This window comes from Pteronotus mesoamericanus, unplaced genomic scaffold (assembly GCF_021234165.1).
Source record: "Pteronotus mesoamericanus isolate MK-2021 breed Mesoamerican mustached bat unplaced genomic scaffold, CSHL_Meso_final contig_50, whole genome shotgun sequence".
NCBI lineage: Eukaryota > Metazoa > Chordata > Mammalia > Chiroptera > Mormoopidae > Pteronotus > Pteronotus mesoamericanus.
In genome coordinates this window covers 15,651,363-15,669,971 of record NW_026555186.1, presented here as the reverse complement: position 1 = coordinate 15,669,971, position 18,609 = coordinate 15,651,363, and the positions used below count along the sequence as shown (strand labels likewise).

At 48.9% G+C, this 18,609-nt stretch overlaps 1 protein-coding gene across 1 annotated transcript in view; it reads right to left on the bottom strand.

Annotated features, from left to right (window-relative positions):
- SLC6A3 (solute carrier family 6 member 3) overlaps positions 1-13,685 on the bottom strand; it is a 36,848-nt gene extending 23,163 nt beyond the window's left edge. The window contains 3 exon segments of the mRNA XM_054578647.1: positions 5,318-5,549; positions 11,883-12,014; positions 13,400-13,685. Coding sequence (XP_054434622.1) covers positions 5,318-5,549; positions 11,883-12,014; positions 13,400-13,685 — 650 coding nt within the window.
- Positions 13,686-18,609: the final 4,924 nt, after the last annotated feature.

Genomic DNA, 18,609 nt, shown 5'->3' with positions numbered 1-18,609 from the left:
GGCAAATTTTCTGTTATCATGATAGGAAAAAATCTTCCCTCCAAAGAAAGCAAAATAATTTTCAGAAAAACGAAAGCTGAGAAAATTCATTGGCTGCAGGTCTGCATTATAAGAGATGCTCAATGGAATTCTTCAGATGAAATGGAAACTTGGCTCTATGTAAGAGTGGGAGAGCACCCAAAGTGGTGAATGACTAGGTAAATAGACAAGTATTTTTTTCTGTTTTAGGTTTATTTAAAAATGCAATGGACTGTTTAGATAAAAAAATAATAACATGTATTGTGGGTTTATAACATATTGCAGAAACAAAATTTATGACAATTCCACAAAGGACATGAGGGGAAATGGAGATATAGTGTAAGTGGCTCTCACATTATATATGAAGTGGTGTAATATCATTTGAAGATGGCCTATGATATGCTAAATGTGTATATTGTAAACCCTGTAATATCCACTAAAAATTAAAACAAAGAGCTATAGCTTATTAGCCAGCGGTATAGATAAAATGAAAGCCTGAAATTGATTAATTCAAAAGAAGGCATAAACATAGGAAAAAAGAAACAAAGAAGAGATGAGAGGAAGAAGTAGCTAGATGAAAGGCTTAAACCCAACCATAACAATAATTACTTATTGGAAATTGATGAAAAGATAGAGATTGTCATACTGAATAAAAAAGCAAGACCCATCTCTATGCTGTCTACAAGAAATCCACTTTAAATCTGACATATACAGGTTAAAAATACAAGGGTGGAAAAGAAGCTGAGAGAATTAATTGCCTGCATGTCTACCCTATAAAAAATGCTCAATGAAATTCTTCAAATGAAATGAAAATCTGGTTCTATATAAGGGTAGGAGAGCACCTGAAATGTTGAATGCATAGGTAAGTAGAAAACACAACTCATAGGAAAGCTTGGGTAATCATACATATGACTAATATCCAAAGTCAACTTTGGAATGAGAAATATTACCCAGAAGGACATTTCATAACAAAAACGCGGTCAATTCAGGGAGTTGATATTCGTAAACACATGCATTTCATGACAGTGTCCAAATACACAAATGAAGCAAAAGCTGATAGAACTGTGAAGAGAAATAGGCATATCTACAGTTATGGCTGAGATTCAACAACTCTTTCTCAGCAACGATAGAATAAGCAGACAGAGAATCAGTAAGGAGACCTGCACAACACCAGGATCTAACAAGACCTCGCTGACACACCACTCTTGACCCACCAACAGCAGGACACTCATTCTTTTTCTTTTTTCTTTTTAAAAACATTTTATTTATTTATTTTTAGAGAGCGAGAAAGGGAAGGAGGAAGAGAAGGAAAGATATCAACATGAGAGAGAAACATTGATAGGTTGCCTCGCATATGCATTCCAGTAGGGGACTGAACCTGCAACCCAGGCATGTGCCCTGACTGGGAATCAAACTGATGACCTTTCACTTCGTGGGGTGATGGACAAACAACAGAGCCATACCAATCAGCTCAGGACACACATTCTTTTTAGGTGCCTATGGAATGCTTACCAGTATCAACCACATACTAAGCCATAAAATAGTTCACTGTATATTTTGAAATAATGAGGTTTTATAATTACATTATCTCACCAAATCAGAATTAAATTAGAAGTCAATACAGAAACATGTCTAGAAAATCTCCAAAGATTTCAAAGTTAAACAACAAACTTCCAAAAGTATCTCATGACTCAAAGGAGAAATCACAGGGCAGATCAGGGAACACTCTGAACTGAATAAAATGAAAACACAACATATGAAACTTTGCAGGAGGCAGCTAAAGCAGTCTCTTACAGGTAAATTTGTAGCTTTAGATTTGTAGCTTTCTAATTTATATTAGGAAGCAGGTGAAAATGGTATTGATGAGTGTTTATGGGACTGAAGGACATTTTAAATCAGTGGGAGTTGCATGGGCTTATTTCGGGGCTTCCACAGCCCAAATGACCTTCCCTGGCTCAGATTTCATATCTGTCAAGTGTGTTCACTGCATCATTTCATGACTCTGGGGTCATAGCCATAGATTTCTGGTTTCTGCTCTGAGCCTATAACATTTTCTCATGCATACCCGCTAAGGACTGTGGATGGGGGGTTAGCAAGCACAAGGACTAATGAGAAAACCATTTCTGGGTGAGAAATGGGGACCCCATAAAATGAGAAAATTGGGGGTGACTACTAAAGGGTTCCTTTCTCTCAGGTAAGAGGAATGAAAATAAAGAAAATTTCATGGGCTAGCAATTTTTCACTATCTAGTCTCCAGGCTGAGCTGTCACATGGGTGGAGTCATTCCTACTTTAAATGCAGCCTTTCATTCATCTGTAGAGGAAGCTGCAGCAGACAGGCTTCTGGTAGCCCTGGGAGCTGGGGACACATTGACTTCTGCAGGACTCTTTCATTTGCTGGGGAGAGTTCTGCACACAGTCTGTAGACCATGGAAAAGCCACTCTGAGCCTGCATAGCTCAGCCCAGGAAGGTGTGAATGCTTCCCATTGACCAGTGATTGGCCATCTCGCCAAGTCTTCCAGTTACCATGCTCTTTGAGGATCTGGAGTTAAAATGCATGGTGAAGACCTTTCAGATCTACCCTGTCAACATTCCAGTTGTCAAATGCATGATAGTTTATAACTTTATATATGGCACAGGGGACTGGAGTCGCATGTTGGCTAGTGACAGAGCTACATGTGCCCACATTGTAGGACTTAGAGCTTTACTATTTTATGATTACAATTATCTTAGCCTTCATGGCACTTCATGGTGAGTGCGTGCCCCTCCCACCCTCTCTCTAATTACATGTGCTTCCAAGAACATGCAATCCTTTTCACAATGATCCACTTTATAAAGTGGGTTTCAATTCCAGAAAACACATTAAACTGCAGAGCACATGGTCACAAGGACCTGATTCCAGGAACTCCAGTCACCACTCCTAGTAAAATCACCTACAAAGTGCTTGGGGAGAAGCACCAGGGCTTCAGTATCATCACTGATCCATGACTTTGTTGTAAACCTTCTTCAAACTCCCCACTTTTGTCCCATCATCATCTCCAGTGATGGTGTGGCATCTGCTCATGCTAACCTGCCCTTTATGAAGCAGGGCCTGGGCAACTTCTGTCTCAACATCTCTCTCCCAGACTGGAGATTTTCACTTGTGACTTATTTATATATTTATTTATAAGTAATGGAATCATTGCGGTGACATTGTTTCATAGAATTATATAGGTTTCAGGGGTACAATCCTAAAATACCTCATCTGTATATTGTATTGTGTGTTGTTCACCATCCCAAGTCCAGTTTCCTTCCATCACTGTTTATCCCTCCTTTACCCTCTTCTACCTCCCCGCACACCCCTTTCCCTCTGGTAATCACCATACTATTCTCTGTCCATGAGGTTCTTTTTTGTTTTCTTTTACTTTTTTTAATCAGTCCCCCTACCTCCCAGGCTATAGATTTTCAAATGGATTTCATGAGTCTGACTTTTAAAAATCACGTATCACATATACTCTTTCCCTCTAGTGTTAAATCACTAGATTTAGTCATAAATCACTAGAGTAACCAGTTTCTTTCCCCTCTAATTTCCTTATCTGAAAATCACCTAGATAAATGAACTCTTTCCACACCTGTCAAACAAAAGATAAGCAGTTCTAAAATGGTGTCACTAGGCACCTTTTGATCCTCAGCAAGCTTTCCAGATGTTCTAAGTTGCACTGAGATCCATCTTGAAGTTGTAAAAGACATGCTAGCTTGACCACTGAGCCACCATTTTGTTGGCAAAATGATAAATTAAACCCATCTCCAGCACGAGCTCTCTTTGAATGTCCTTGTGTGCTGTAGGACTTGACTAGGACACTCCCAGGCTCTTGCCACAGCCACCTGTGCATGGCTACTCTGTGTGCAGAGGTCCCGCACTCCTTTTCTCCATTATTCTCCAACCGCAGGAGTGGGGCCACATGGGCAAGAGCACAGGCACCTCTGGCCTCAGCCTCTTTATGAGACACCATGACATTTGGGAAACGAAGTAATAAACAGGCCAGTGGCAAACACTGTTTTTTTCCCCCCATAAGAACAGACAAATCACTTTATTTAATGCTCTGCTTTTCTATATTTGGACACTTCTATCATTTCTTGGTTGCTCGTCACACTGAATCCTATGCACAAACTCAGGTAACACTGCCTGTGTCTCCATTTCTCCAGGATATGCCCATCCCCATGTCTTTCAGGCAAATCAAAAGGGACAGATTCCAGGCAGACTTTCTGGGTCACCAGTTCACCCCTCTTGTGAGCTCCATGAGAAGAAAGCCCTCAACCTCCCAGGCTTGGAGCCACCCTCCTCCTGGATGGGACGTTCTTGGCAAGCACCTTTCTTTCCCATCATGGGACTTCTCTCCCTGTCCTCCTCAGACACTTTTCACTCTGTCAAATCCCAAACCACCTAAAAGGGTGTCTTCCTAAAAACAGCCCATCACACAACCCCCATGCCAAACCACTATGTCCCTAACGATGCTCTAAGAAAACATCTGGTACTTCGAGCAGTCCCTGCAGACCTTCCAAACCCTGCCTCATGCCATGAGGAAGGAGGGAAAGCCAAGAGCTGGCTCAGTGCCAGAGAGGATTCAGCGAACACATCTGAGAAGAGGGACGGGTTTGCAGGTGGCGGGGGACACTTGGAGTGCAACATGGATGGCCAGGCTTGGCAAGGGGAGGCAAGGAGTGGGACACCCAGAGGGTCACTGCATATGGGGACTGAGAGAGGCTCATGAGAAAAAAACAGTACTGTAAGAAGAAAAGAGCATCTCATGAAAAGCACAGGCAGTGCACCTGTAGTTCAGGTCTGTTTTGTGAGGCTGAAGTTGAACCTGCCCAGGAAGGTATCTTTTCTGGAGAGAGCTGGACCTCGCCTAATGTGGAGGAAGCACAGGCAAATGAGAACCTGGAGCTCAGACCACTCTGGAGGTGACACTGTAGCCCCAGGGCCCAGGCCCCAGCACCTTTCATCTATACAATGTGAATGGTGTCCCCGTCAGGCCTCCTCCCACACCGAACAGGGAGCAGGGCAGAGTACTCATGGGCCTACTCAGCCTTCCATCCTTGCTGAGGACTCATGCTAATGTTGCCTCAAAAGAACCCAAGGGAAGAGAACATGGGCACAGGATAAGGATAGGGTCTTTTCACATCCTTTTGAGGCAGCACTGGGGGGTGGCTGACCCCTGGGCTGCCACAGAGTGCCCAGCTCTGTGTCCTTCCTTTCCTAAGGCAGACACAGCAAGGAAAGAGTCATTGAACCCCAAGGAGCAGACCCCCCACTTACTCAAAGTACTCGGCAGCGGGCGTGGTCCTGAAGCTGTCATTGAGGCCCAAGCCATCACTGGCATTGCCGGAGTGGGCGTCTGTACAGTTGGGGCTGTTCCAGGTGTTGTTACAGTGGATCCAGGGCAGCTCCATGGTGAAGGAGGAAAAGAAGTAATGCAGTGCCCAGGCAATGATGACATTGTAGAAGAAGCCAACGTAGAGTGAGATCAGGATGACTGTGAAGCCCACACCTAGGGCGGTGAGAGCACAGAGCCACTGTCAACAGAATGCCCCCTCCCACCTTCCCTTACAGGAGACATTGCCATCCTGTTCCAGCTGTTTGCCATCATCCTAATATCAGGCAACATCTTTAGATACACAAGGGAAGAGAAGTGAAAGGGCAGGTGCTAGATTTTATGCTGTGATCACAGAGAGGGGCTTCTCCTTTCCAAAACCATCTACAGCCATATCTGTCCACTTTGAGACATTCAGAATATCCCTGAGGAGCATTCAAGACCTAAAAGGCCATCCAGTGTCATTGGAGGGTATGCCAGACCACCTTGGTAAGCCCAAGGATATGTAGAATCATCCAGGAACATGTAGGATCATCGAGGGCCACCAAGGTAGAACTGGGTCACTCACAGACATATATGGTAACCAAGGGCCATCCGCGGCTCCCCACTGCCACTCAGGATCAAACAGGATCATCCAGGCTCACCCAAGGTCATCTAGAGCCACCCCTGGTTACCCTGGGCTATCATACCCAGAGTTATCCAGCACCACCAGGGCATGCAAAACCATTACAATCATCTTCTGTCATCCATGGCCATCCAAGGTCATCTAGGGACACTCAGAGATACAAAACATTACCAAATGTCAACAAAGGCATCCAAACCATTCAGGGTCACTCAGAAACATTCTGGGCCATCGATGGCAATAGGGTCATCAAAAGCCATCCAGAGTCACCCAGGAATACTCCATGATTCAGAGCCACCCAGGGACACCTAGAGCCATTCACAGTGACCAGTAGTCACTAAGGAACAACTAGGATCCCTCATGGTCATCCATAGCTATACAGGCTCACCTAGGACCACCAAGGGCATCCAAGACCATCCAGGTCCACCAGGATTAATTCGGGACCATTCAGAGTCACACAGGGCTATCTGCAACCATCCATGGCCATCCATGCCCATCAGGGCCACTCAGAGACACCCAGGGTCATTCATGGCTACTCATAGCTACTCAAGACTACCCAGGGCAAACAAGGTCATCTAGGTTCATTCATAGCTACCTAGGGCCACCCAAGGTCACCCAGGACTGTGCATGACCATCTAGGGTCTCCCAGGGGCATACATGACTATCCAGAGCCACCTAGGGCCACCCAGGGCCTTTCCGAGATCACAAAACCTGGAATTTGGGATCAATTACGAGGCAGAAGAGAGTGGTGAGCAGTTTTTGGCATTGTGTCGTCCTGACTGGTGGGCAGATGGGTCTCATGGTTAGAAGGCCTCCTCCTGTTGGTCAGGAAGCCATGTGCTCAGGAAGCCACATTTTCATGAAGCACATTACTGGAGGTTTTCCCCGGCAGTGGACTGCTGTGGATGTGTGACTTGAAATTCTTTTAATGTTAACACTTTGCATACCAAATCCTCAGCTTGAAACTTTAGGAACTGGAGGGAGTCATTGCTCAAACACTAGAGCAGATCCAGGTCCAGCGTCTGAAGGAAGAGCTGACTTTGCCTTTGGTCCTTCTGGAGCCCACCACTGTGGGGACAGCCCTTCATCTGGCCAGGCCAGGTTTCTTGACCTTCACAGCAGGGTGAAAAAGTCACCACAGGAGCACATGGGCTTGCCCCGTTGGTAACAGAGCGCACCAGCACTGGGGCTCGGCCTCACTTTAGAGTACTGCGTCTCTTGGGCTGCTGTCCAGAGACCATAAAGGCCTGCGTGATGGAAACGACTCCCTAGAAAGGCAGTTGCAGGTGTCAGTTGTTTGCTTGATCATCGCAATTTCTGTCCCTTAGGATGGCAGAGCCTTAGAGAGCCACAGTCCTGGGACAATGAAGTGTAGCCTCTTACCAACTGACTTTCACCACGTTCCTCCTCCATGTCACTTAAGACCCAGCCACAGGAAACCCACATTTTGTTTACTATAACAATGTTTGTGTGATCATTGTTCATGACATCATCACATCACATGAATGAAGCTACACTGGATACACTTTCTTCATCATTTCTTGCCACGAGAAACTCTCTCTGCTAAGGAGGTGGCAGGTTTGGTTCCCTCTCATATTTCCAATGAAAATGTGTTCCTCTGTTGTCTTACTCCCAGGAAGCTCAGGGCTAAATGTGAATTTCAATCAGAGTTCTTAATGTCAATTTTCTTAAATTTCTTTTTTTTCCTTAGTATATTTATATACTAAGCTTGTGTGCATTTTGTTTTGTTTTAAGCCACCTTAAATTCTTTTTAAATAGAGGAAGAGTTTGATAAATCACACTAAAATGTTATTGACCACAAAATACCATAAATTGTTTTATATGCAACAAGTTGGCAGTGTTTCTAGAGCATATGTAAAATGAGCTTGTCTTCAGCAATTAGTCAAACAACCTGCAAAGGAGCCTCCTCAGTTCTCCGGAGAACATGACAGTTACACTTCTCCACCATCCTCCAAAGCCAGATCACTCCAAAGTGTCCACAAAAGCTGGCTTAAATGAGACTGTCACAAGCAAATACTAATTCCAGGAATACCAGCTGGAGAACAGGCTTCCTGGTGGAGCTGCTTTCCACTCCTTGAGACTCATCAGCAGGTTTTTCTTGAAGTAAGCCGGAGAGAATTCCTCCTCTTTCAATTTGGGTGTCTTTATTATCTACTTGGCATGTGTGTGCAAGTGTGTGCATGTGTGCTCAGATGACAGAGAAGGGGACAGGGAAGAAGGGAGTAGAGAAGCATAGTTCTGAGCTTCCTCCCTCCAGGATGCCGGGAGGACACATTTGGGTGCTGAAGGTCACCTTCAAGCTTTCCAGCCCATGCCCACCCTGCAGGACTCTGGAAAGATGGTACAGGGAACTGAGGATGAGGCCCAGCCCCTGAAGCAGCTTATCCTCACTGTGGACTTCATCATTGTACTTTCTCAGGTGCGGCTCAGTGCAGGTCCAGTGCAGGGGGTGGCTTCCAGGTAAGGGAGGGAAGGCTGGGGGAAGCAGGCTGTGCAAGAGCTCACTCCAAACACAGGAGAAAGCCTCCACAGGGCCCGGACATGCCGATTGTCCTCTGAAAAACTGGATGACCTTTTAGCTCTATAATGATTATTTGGGGCATTTAAACTGGTGTTATTTACCATTACACATGCATTACCCATATGTAATGACACATTAAAATACAGGCAATTTTATTAATTGATTTTTTTTAAAGACAAGGAAGGAAAGAGAAGACACGCGTGTCAGGATATCCAGAAAAGCATGGTTTGCTTCACCTAATTTAAGGAGCAATGACTATCTCCTATCAAATGGGAATCATATGGGTAAGATAGAACCTGAACAAGTAGAAAAACATCTGTTGGGGGTTGCAGCTAGGTTGGCATTAAACAATTTAAGTTGTTTCTTCTGTGAATGTGAAATGCTAGTAGTGTTCTTGTGCTGATTTGTTTATATCCTCGGCGAGCACAGCCCTGTGTGGACTGTACAGACGCCCAGCTGGATAGCTGCCTTTCTGTGGTTTGTGATTTCCTCAGTCCCAGGTTATGAAGTGAATGACCAGGCTCTGACTGAGATTCCACCCACAGGGGCCACACAGCGCTTCTTGCTGTGGCCTCATTCACCCCAGCTCAGCCTTCCGCATGAATGAGTTTCCAAAACTGGACCAAAGCTGACGTGAGCTGCCAGAATGTGACTATGAGGCGGGGACTTGGAGTCAGTTACAGAGGTGCATGATGTCTGCTGACTTCTCCTCCAGGTTCTGATATTGCTGGGATGTGGCAACATCTGTGCTCCGAGTTTCTCTAGAACGAGGTGCTGATGGTCTTATTTCCTGTATTGACTCCAGTTCATTAGGATTAAGCAGCACTTTGAAATCCTTGGAAAGCATTTGACATTTTGTAAGCTGCAGTATAACAAGTCACTTTGGCAGCTTTGCTGGAGAAAACTCTTTGTGTGGCAGGAAACAGCTGGAAATCCGTGTCCACCTGCTGGCCTCCAGCCCCGTGGGGCCACTGTCCTTTTCCTCTTCTGCAGTCCCTCACCCACACATGGGGTGCTCAGGAAAGAGGCAGATTTACTTTGATTCAGTGTCAGACTCCCTAGTGGGAGGTGGGGGCACAGAGTCGTGTCATGTAAAAAACTTCTGGCAGCCATACTTTGGACTGGAAAGATGTGCCTCTTGGAAATCCAGAGATGCAAAGTGGTGTCATCATAGGCTGTGTCACAGCTGGAGGCATCTTTCCTCAACATTTCCCCAGATGGTCACTTGAGGATAGATATGCTTAATTTCTGACTCAGTGCTTTAATGCTCTATAAATACTGACCACAGTGAAAGCTCATTGCAGTGCACGACCACGTGACTGCCCCACAGAGCCCGGGAGAACACGATTAACTCGTTTGTGTCTTGTCCGTTAGCTTGGGGTTACAGCTTTCAGTAGCACCAACATTGTGTCAGTACACAGATGCTGAAACGTCAGAGTCGATCCCTGCATCTGTCACCAATAGGTGCCTGTTATCTTCAAGTACCTACATATTTCTCCACCAGGGAATTAATGATGGTACCAGAGGCGAGTCTCAGGCAACTCCTTTGAGCTTTGACATCTGTGTGCAAATTGCACAGAGGAACACCCAGTACCTGGCGCCTGAATCCAGAGGTGTCTGAATCTTGCTCTGCAGTTCTCTTTAGGGTGGGCCCACGAATTATTTAGCTTCAGAAAAAATTGCTAACATCTCAAGAATTGCCCAGCAGACCATTAAGCCGGAATAACACACAGAGCCTGGAGGCATTGTCATGCCCGTCCCGTCTCAGCATTTCTCCTGTGTGAGTGACCTCCCCCAACGGAGACCGGCCTTGGCCGCTGTGCGATGACCTCCCTCCTGAGGCTGGATCAGTTTCTGTCTGAGCACACACCCACTGACTCTCCATGCAGTGTCCTTGGAGACACCCTGAGGCTTCTGCTCTCCTCAAACACCAACTTGTCAAGAACTTCTGAGAAAACTCAAAGCCTGAGCTTTTAAGAGCCATTTTCTTAATGAAACCAGCTGTCTGAACTATGCACCTCCTCTGGTCTTGTTGAGGAAATATCTTCAAATCCTCTGAGCCATCACTCCGTGTTGGCCCAGTCTAGGGTCAGACAGGTCTGGGATTGAATCTTACCCTGCCCTTGACAAGGTGACAAGGGCTAGCTACTCAAGCCCTCTGCTCTCAGTGCCTGCCTCTCCAAGATGGAGACAAGATAGGGTGTGCCCTCCTCGGGGCTCTCATGAAGATGGAGGGAGGTGACCATGAGAGGGTTGGTCACCTGCACTCAGCTCGAGGTGTGTTTGCTTCATGGTGTTGTGGCAACTCAGTAGCAGCCTGGAAGGCTCAGTGAGTAACTAGACAGGTAGGTAGATTATAGATAAATGACAGATAATGGTAGTTCTGATAGATAGATGATAGATATAGATAGGTAGGTAGAGAGTCGAGCTGCTAAATTAATAAAGTCAAGTAGGTTGAGGCATGAGGAAAACAATTCTGTTCCTGTGTTAAGTAGCCTGGGAACTTAAACCTTTGAACTTTCCTGTCATGAATCAATGCCCAGATATACATAAAATCTCCTAATAACCCTGATTGCCCACTGAAGGACTAGGGAAAGGTATCCAGACCACCTGACATCCAGGGTCCAGACCACTGGTCAACTTAGAAGACTACTATCTCAGACCAATCTAAACGCTGAGAATGCAGGACTGATTCTTCTCAAGAGTATACATTTTACTATAACAAGCCTCAGCTTTTCTTTCTCCTTTGGAACACTTCGGGTATTGCCTAGTTGTGTTTCTAATTTGTAAACCCTAAGACCCTTGAATAAATCTTTATCATTTATTTCTAGCCAAAGCCCCTGATTTTACTTATGTTCAGTTGACTTTAATAGATGATAGATAAATATATGTACATATATGATAAATACGTAGGTAGATAGATAGATGATAGATGGTTGACAGATGATACTTGATAGATGGATGATACATAAATGATATATAAATGGACAAATAGGTAGATGATTGCTAGATAGATTGATGGATAGATACATAGGTGATAGCTAGATAAATAGATAGATAGCTGACCAATGGATAGATAAAGGTCTTACCTTATTTATTATTTTAACACTGGACAAAATAACACCACTAATGAATTTAATTGCAGGTGGCTTCATCCAGAAGGAAGGAAATACACTCTCAAATTCTTAGCCATTACAGATCTTTAGAGTAGAACCAAAATTCAGATGGTGTGTTCGTGCACATAGATACCTAGCAAAGCACAGCTTGGTGGACTTGCTTTAAAAGCTCTAGAGCTGCAGCCTTGGTCTGTGCCATGGGAGGTGTGAGGAGGTGTCCCTACTGTTACCTTTGAGTATGGGACAGATCTTCCAGACGCCGGCAGCGCCCTCCCTGTTGAACTGCCCGAGGGCCAGCTCCATGTAGAAAAGTGGCATCCCCGCAATGACCATAAAGAGCAGGTAGGGGACCAGGAAGGCACCTGTGGAGCATGACAACATGGTCACCGAGGGCTTCAAAGTCTCAGCTATCTCCTTCAACTGCATGCGTTTTGCCCTGACCCCAATCCCTGTCCTTGTTTCTCCTGAAGCTTCCTGCCTGACCCTGTTCCAAAGGGAAGCCACAGGCCGGGATGGGTGAGTCTCCTCCCTCCACGTCTAGTCCCACTGTGTCATCAGTGCTCCGAACCCTTCTAAAGCTTTCAAAACAAGCCCATCTCTACCGAACCCCCAAAGTCCCAACCCGAGGTTATGGCATCAACCTCCGAAAAAGACAGCAGACAAGGCCCTGTCTGCACTGCGGCTCCTTCCCTGTCTTTGCCTCCTCTTGCTCCTCTGTGGAATGTCTTCCCCTCTTGAGTTGTGACTCTTCTGGGATCTGTGGGCCACCTCTAACCCTGTGTGGATTCTGTCATCAAGGTCAGCTTCCAGTATTTGAAACCTGTCTCAATCAGGGACTGTGGTCCCTCCAAGGAGATGCCTTGTTCCTTGTGGAGCTCCATGCTGTGCTAAGCACAAAGTTCAGGACCCCAGAGCTCTGCTTCCTAAAGCTCTGTCTCAAATGAGAGGGAGCTTCGCCATGGCCCTCTTCCTGGAGTGGGGAGGGAGGCAGGGAGACCCTACGACTGCCTGTCCTTGGGCAACTTACTGTGCCGCTGAGGCCTTGGTCTCTCCCCTCAGTCTGGGCAGAGTAATGCCAACCTACCGAGGGGCAGGCGGGCAGGCCCTCCCCAGGAATGTCTTCCCAAGCCCCCATCTGGGTGCTGTGGTGTGGCCAGTGATTCAGGGAGGCTGTCAGGGAAATAGAGACACCAGGAGGGTGGGCATGAGCTCCAGCTTACCTGGATTCTCAACTTGAATTTTTGGGGTGATTATCCCCTTTATCTTAGTTTTCTGCCCTGAGTCCTGAGACAGTCTTGGTTCTAGGACTGGCTGAGTTCAGGGAGTGATAGGAGCAGGGGGTAGGGAAAGGGCAACTTTACAGGGCATCTTCCTCTCACTACTCGAAGCTCAAGGGCTTCACTTTGTAAATACTGTTTTAAGTTAGCCAGAGATACCCTTCTGTGGGCCTTTTCTTTCCAAAGTGAAAAACACCTTTGGAAACAGAAGGCAGAGCCATGGTGCCTCTAACCGCTAACTTCTGCTTCCTGCTCTCCGGGCCTCACTGCCTTCAACTGTGAAGTCCTGGCACAGGGTGAGATTGATCTGAACTCTACTTCTATGGTTCTGTGACATACACGTGGAGAATCTGTGGCTGGCTAATGCTACGTTACAAAACTGCCGTGTTGCCAGAGAGTGCTCGTTTCTCAAAAGCCCTGCCCCTGCTGCCCCGATTCTAGCCCAGCAGGGAGGGCAGGCAGGGACTCACCGCCGCCATTTTTGTAGCATAGGTAAGGAAATCGCCAGACATTGGCCAGGTCCACTGCGAAGCCAATCACTGAGAGGAGGAAGTCTATCTTCTTGCTCCACGTCTCCCGTTCCTGGGTCTCCACGGGGGTCTGTGGGGAGCTGACGAGGGTGGAGTTGGTGAGCTGCACCCCATTCTGCTCCTTGACCAAGACAAGTTCCACCGCCTTCGGGCATGTGGCGTTAGGCTCCTTAGCTGGGGCCACCACTGAAGGCATCAGTCCCGCTGGGCATTTGCTTCTACTCATGGGCAGACTGGATGGAATCTAGACTTCTATACTTCTTCCCTCTTGGTCATCAGCCAGCGTGAAAAATAAACACACACAGGAACGCAGTGAGTTAGCAGCCAAAACTACAGTGGCAAGAGCAGAGTTCCAAAGCATTTACATTCATTTCTTTGGGGCAGAACAAAAACATTCCAAGCAGCTAAGATGACATGGCCAGGACTGAGGACGACAGATGAGTTATTTCTCCTGAAGGTTGTGGGGGACAAGCTCTGGAAACTTCAGGATAGGCATCTGCTTTGCCCCCTTCTCCTGCTCTTCTCTCTATTCCAGTGAAAGTGCAGTGCTGGTGTAATCTCTAATTTTGCTTTTACGATAATGCAAACGGTTACCTCTGCCATACCCCCACACAGCGGGGAATAATTTACTGCCTTCAAATAGCACCCAACAGTAAGTCTTTACAAGGGTGCTCATCTATTCTTTCCACTATAATCAAAATCAGCCACAGCAATTAAAGCTTTAAGTAACAATTATAACAATCTCTTCAAGGAATGCACATATGATCTACATATACCCGTGGCCTGGTGGCTCCCCAGCGTCACCTGCAAGAGTCGGCATAGGGGAGAGCATCACGTCAGGATTTACCCGAGGGACCGCAAGCTCCTACACTTAACGGCTTTACCAGGGAGCTCATTTCCAAATCACTTCCATAAACCCTGGGCAATATCATCAGGGGGAACAGAAGAAATTCCACAGTAACAGCCAGGAGCAAGCTGTGCCCTCGGGTCCAAGAGCAGTTTCAAATTGGACTTCTGGCATTTGATCCGAAGCATTGTTTCACCAGTTCACATCTACTCGTGCATACACGCTCACGCACACACACAGAGGTTGAAGCAGAAGCATAGCAGGAGGGCAGCTTAATGGAAATATTTTCCACTGTGTCCAAGTTTGAACGAAAACTCACAACTTAAGTTATTTTATGCACCAGCTCTCTGTGGCCCCTTCACGTCTGGTGACCCAACAGCACATCCCTGAGATTATGAAAAACATGCTAAGGGGGGCTGCATTCTCTAGGGAACAGGAGAGACTGACCTTCCGTGGGGTGCAGTTGATTCGGTGAAGATGTAGAGGCAGCAAATTCCAGCCTTTCCCCCCCCCCCCCACAAGCGTCCTTGCAGTCCCGTCTGGCCACCTGCCAGGGAATCCCACACCCAGCATTTGGGGTGAGCTGACACGCTCTTGGAGCAGTGGCCTTGGAGGCCAGTTTTGGGTAAAGAACGCAAAATTTTGTCTCTTAAAAGAACACAGCTGGCTCATGAACTGTGGTTTGCTCCTCTCTCCCTGTAATGAGCCTGGAAAGGCAGAGCCCGCAGCTCCGCGCGCCCACTCTCACCTTCAAAATCAAAGATAAACCCCTGTGCGGTGGAGCACTGGCTGAGAAAATCACCCGGATCGGATCCGGGGCGGCTCTGGCCAGGTCCCCTTCACCCTGCACCGCGTCTGGTTCCACACGCAGGAATCAGTCACAAACAGCTGTGCGCCCCAGTCCTGGCGCCGCAGGGAACCGCCCCTTCGCGCGACCCCTGGAACCGGGCGCGCCCGTAGGACAAGGCGCTCCACCTGCAGGACCCGGACCAGGGGCCACGGGGGGTGCGCATTAACACGACATGCCCTCTCGTGCACGCATATTTCAGCCACCCATTGCCTTAAGGTCTCCAATGGCACTGTCTGTCGGGGCGCCCTGTGCACCCGGGGCTGTGAGCAACTTTTGGAGACTGTCGTCTGAGGGACGCGGCACCGCCTGATGGTGCCTGTCTCAGCGCTGTGCTCCCAGGCTGCAGCCTTCGGGGTCCACGGAGCAAACTGCGAGCCCCGAAGATGTGTGGGGACGCCTGTGCAGGAAGTCGCCCACGGAATGCCCTAGTCTTACCTGCCTTTCCCCGCCTCGGCTCTCCTCTGGTGTCCTGCGCGCAGCGTCCGCCAAAGCTTGGGCTCGGTCCCGCTGCGGTGGGCGGTCTCGGCCTCCGGGCTCTTATCACGTCGCCTGGCCCGCCCCGCCCCGGCGCCGTCGGGGGCGCAAGCCAGTCTGGCTCTGCTTCCGCACCGCCCAGGGTGGGCGGGGGACGAGGCCAGCCGCGCCCTGCACCCGCCCCCCCGGGACCCAGATGGTGGGCAGAAGCCGGCGGCCAACAGTCCAGGGTCGGTAGAACACTGCCACAGGTCCTGCGCGTCCGGGAACCTCGGATGCTTGGGAGCGGGAACACCTGTGGGTCCGAGGCGTGGCAGAATCGGGATGAGCTGTGCCCCTGCGGGGCCAGTCTAGGTCTCCCTCCACCCTCACCTGCAGTCCCCTGAAGCTGTCCTGCGCACCAACGTCTGCTTGGGGGGCTTCCGCCGCCCACCCAGCGCCGCGTAGGAGAGGCACACGCTGGCGGGAGGGAGCAGGGAACCCGCCGAGCGGAGCCGGACCAACGCCGTGCCCTCCCTCTCCCGTCCCACCCCCGCAGTTGCTGCGAGGCCCTCACCCAGATGCTACACCGACCCTTCTCTCCAACCGCCCAGCTCCACGAACTCCTCCCTTGCGGCCGTCCCTTTCGAGGTCGGGCGCCGTGGGGACCTCTCCCACCGAGTTCCCTGCAGGTGGTGTCCTGTCTGTGCCCCCAGCTCAGCCGTGGCGACCTCTGCCCTGCTCTGACCGGTGGCCGTGGCCAAGCTCCCGGGCCTCCCGGCCCCGAGGTACTGGGTAGTTGCCCAGGTCCTGTTGCAGAGGTGCGGGTCCTTCTGTGGCCCGCACTGCCCTGGAGAGGGCCAGCGAGGGGCGGGACGTCTTGGCGGCTGGCCTGTGTGCAACGCATCAGTTGGCAAGAAGGAGCTCGAATTAAGCTCCCATCATAAACAGATTTCCCCAGATGGCCTGGTGGTCCGTAGTGGCACCAGGTCTGGGGACCGAACAGAATCCGAAACTTCTTGACAAGACTTCACATCATGATGTGGAGGAATGAAGACCTCAGGACACCAAACAAAGTCCAGGTCTCCCAGGTGCAGAATGGCTGCAAGGTGAGCCATAGCTTCTGGCATCACGCTGGCTGGGTGGCCCAAATCCCAGACATTAACCGTCCTGGCTTGTGTTCTTTGATTTTCCCACTGTGCACTTGTGGTAGTGGACGTCCACACAAGGTCCAGGCTATCCATTTTGTCTGGACTGCAAGTTGCCGCTCAGAAGTGTCAGGAAGCAGTGTCCTTTTGTCACACCTGACATTCTCAGTGGCATGTCCTTTACTCACTCCTGCTCCCACCTGGAGACCAGCATCGCTACCTTATCCACAGCTTCTTGACCACCTGGCTGGTGCTCAAAACAGAGCTGGTACCCAGCTGCAGTGCCAAGAAACTACCCTGCCAGGATGATTAGAATCAAGCAGCAAGAACCCAGGACTTGGTGTATCAGTCTGCTCCAGCTGCTATAACAAAAATGCCACTGACAGGGTGACAGAAACAACAGACATTTCTTTGTCACAGTTCTGGGGATTGGAAGTCCAAGATTAAGGCAGGGGCATACTGTGTCTCTGGTGAGGACCCACTTCCTGGCTCACAGACATCTCCTTCCTGCTGTGACCTCCCATGGAGGAGAGTGAAGGGGCCTCTTTTAATGAGGGCACCAGTTTCATCATGGTGGGTTCTACCTTTATGACCCAATCACTTCCCAAAGGCCCACCTCCTAGCACCATTGCATTAGGTGTGAGGATTCAACATATGGACGTGGGGGGACAGGGTATACAGTCCATAGCACTTGGGGAAGTGACAGAGATTTCAGGAGATGGTGACGTGCCACTTTGATTGTGCACACCAGTGACTATCACCCAGTCTGTCTCTCCTCACACAGGCTCATCAACACAGGTTTCCAGAAAGAGAAGTAATCGGTGATGGGACTTTTATCAACTGTGTCGATGAAATAAATGGCCATCAAGGAAATGACTGCCCTTTAATCAGGGGAACTCAGGGCCGAACCCAGGAGTTCAGATATGTATTAAAAACACATGCACACTGAGCAAAAAGCACCAGGCAGGGATGCAAGCCCAGCAAGGGTGCAACTGTGACCCAAACCAATAGAGCACAAGAAAGGAAGGAGCAGTGACTGGGACACGTGGAGAGAGGTGGTGTGCGATACATACTGAGTGCACCAGCGCCAGCGTGTGGCTCCAAGGAGTGCCCACGGGTGACCACACTCATCTAACCCACACCCAGGCCAGGAAAGGGAATAGCCCTGCGCCAGGAGCCCTCCGCCCCGCCACACCTCTTGCTCAGAACCAGGAATTGAGATAAATGATAAACCACCTGGGGAGGGGGTGCTCTTAGAGCGGAGCGACCTGGGACCAGGGCGACAGAGAGAACTCAGAGCTGCAGGCCCGTGTGTCATCGTCCCCCGGTTTCTGCACTGTTAGAGGGTAGAACCAGTATGATTACGAGCTGATTAATCCTGATTAAACAGCAACCTTCAAATGCTTGGAACTTTGCTGTAAGTTGATTACCCGCACAGGCGCACAGAGCACTAGATGGATGCAGGCGGAGCACGAGCATCGCCCCATCCACCCACGCAGTCGCTCACTGTCTGTTGTGGACCAGCTGTAGCTGCAGAGCATGTGGGAGGGACTGTGAGGGGGGCCTCAGGATTTTAAGATGACTGGTTTGCTTGTCCCACATGACCAAGTACCAGGGATGGGCTACATAAGCACAGTATTATTCTCTCTCAGTTTTGTAGCCAGAAGTCTGAGACCAAGGTGTGGGCAGGGCTGGTTACCTCTGAGACCATGAGGGAGAGTCTGCTCCAGGCCTCTCCCAGCTTGTGGTGTGTGCTGGCTGTCCTTGGCGGTCCTTGGCCTGTAGAAGAATCACCAGTCTCTGCCTTCAGGTTCACGCGATGTTCTGCATGTGTATGTCTCCGAGTGCCCCT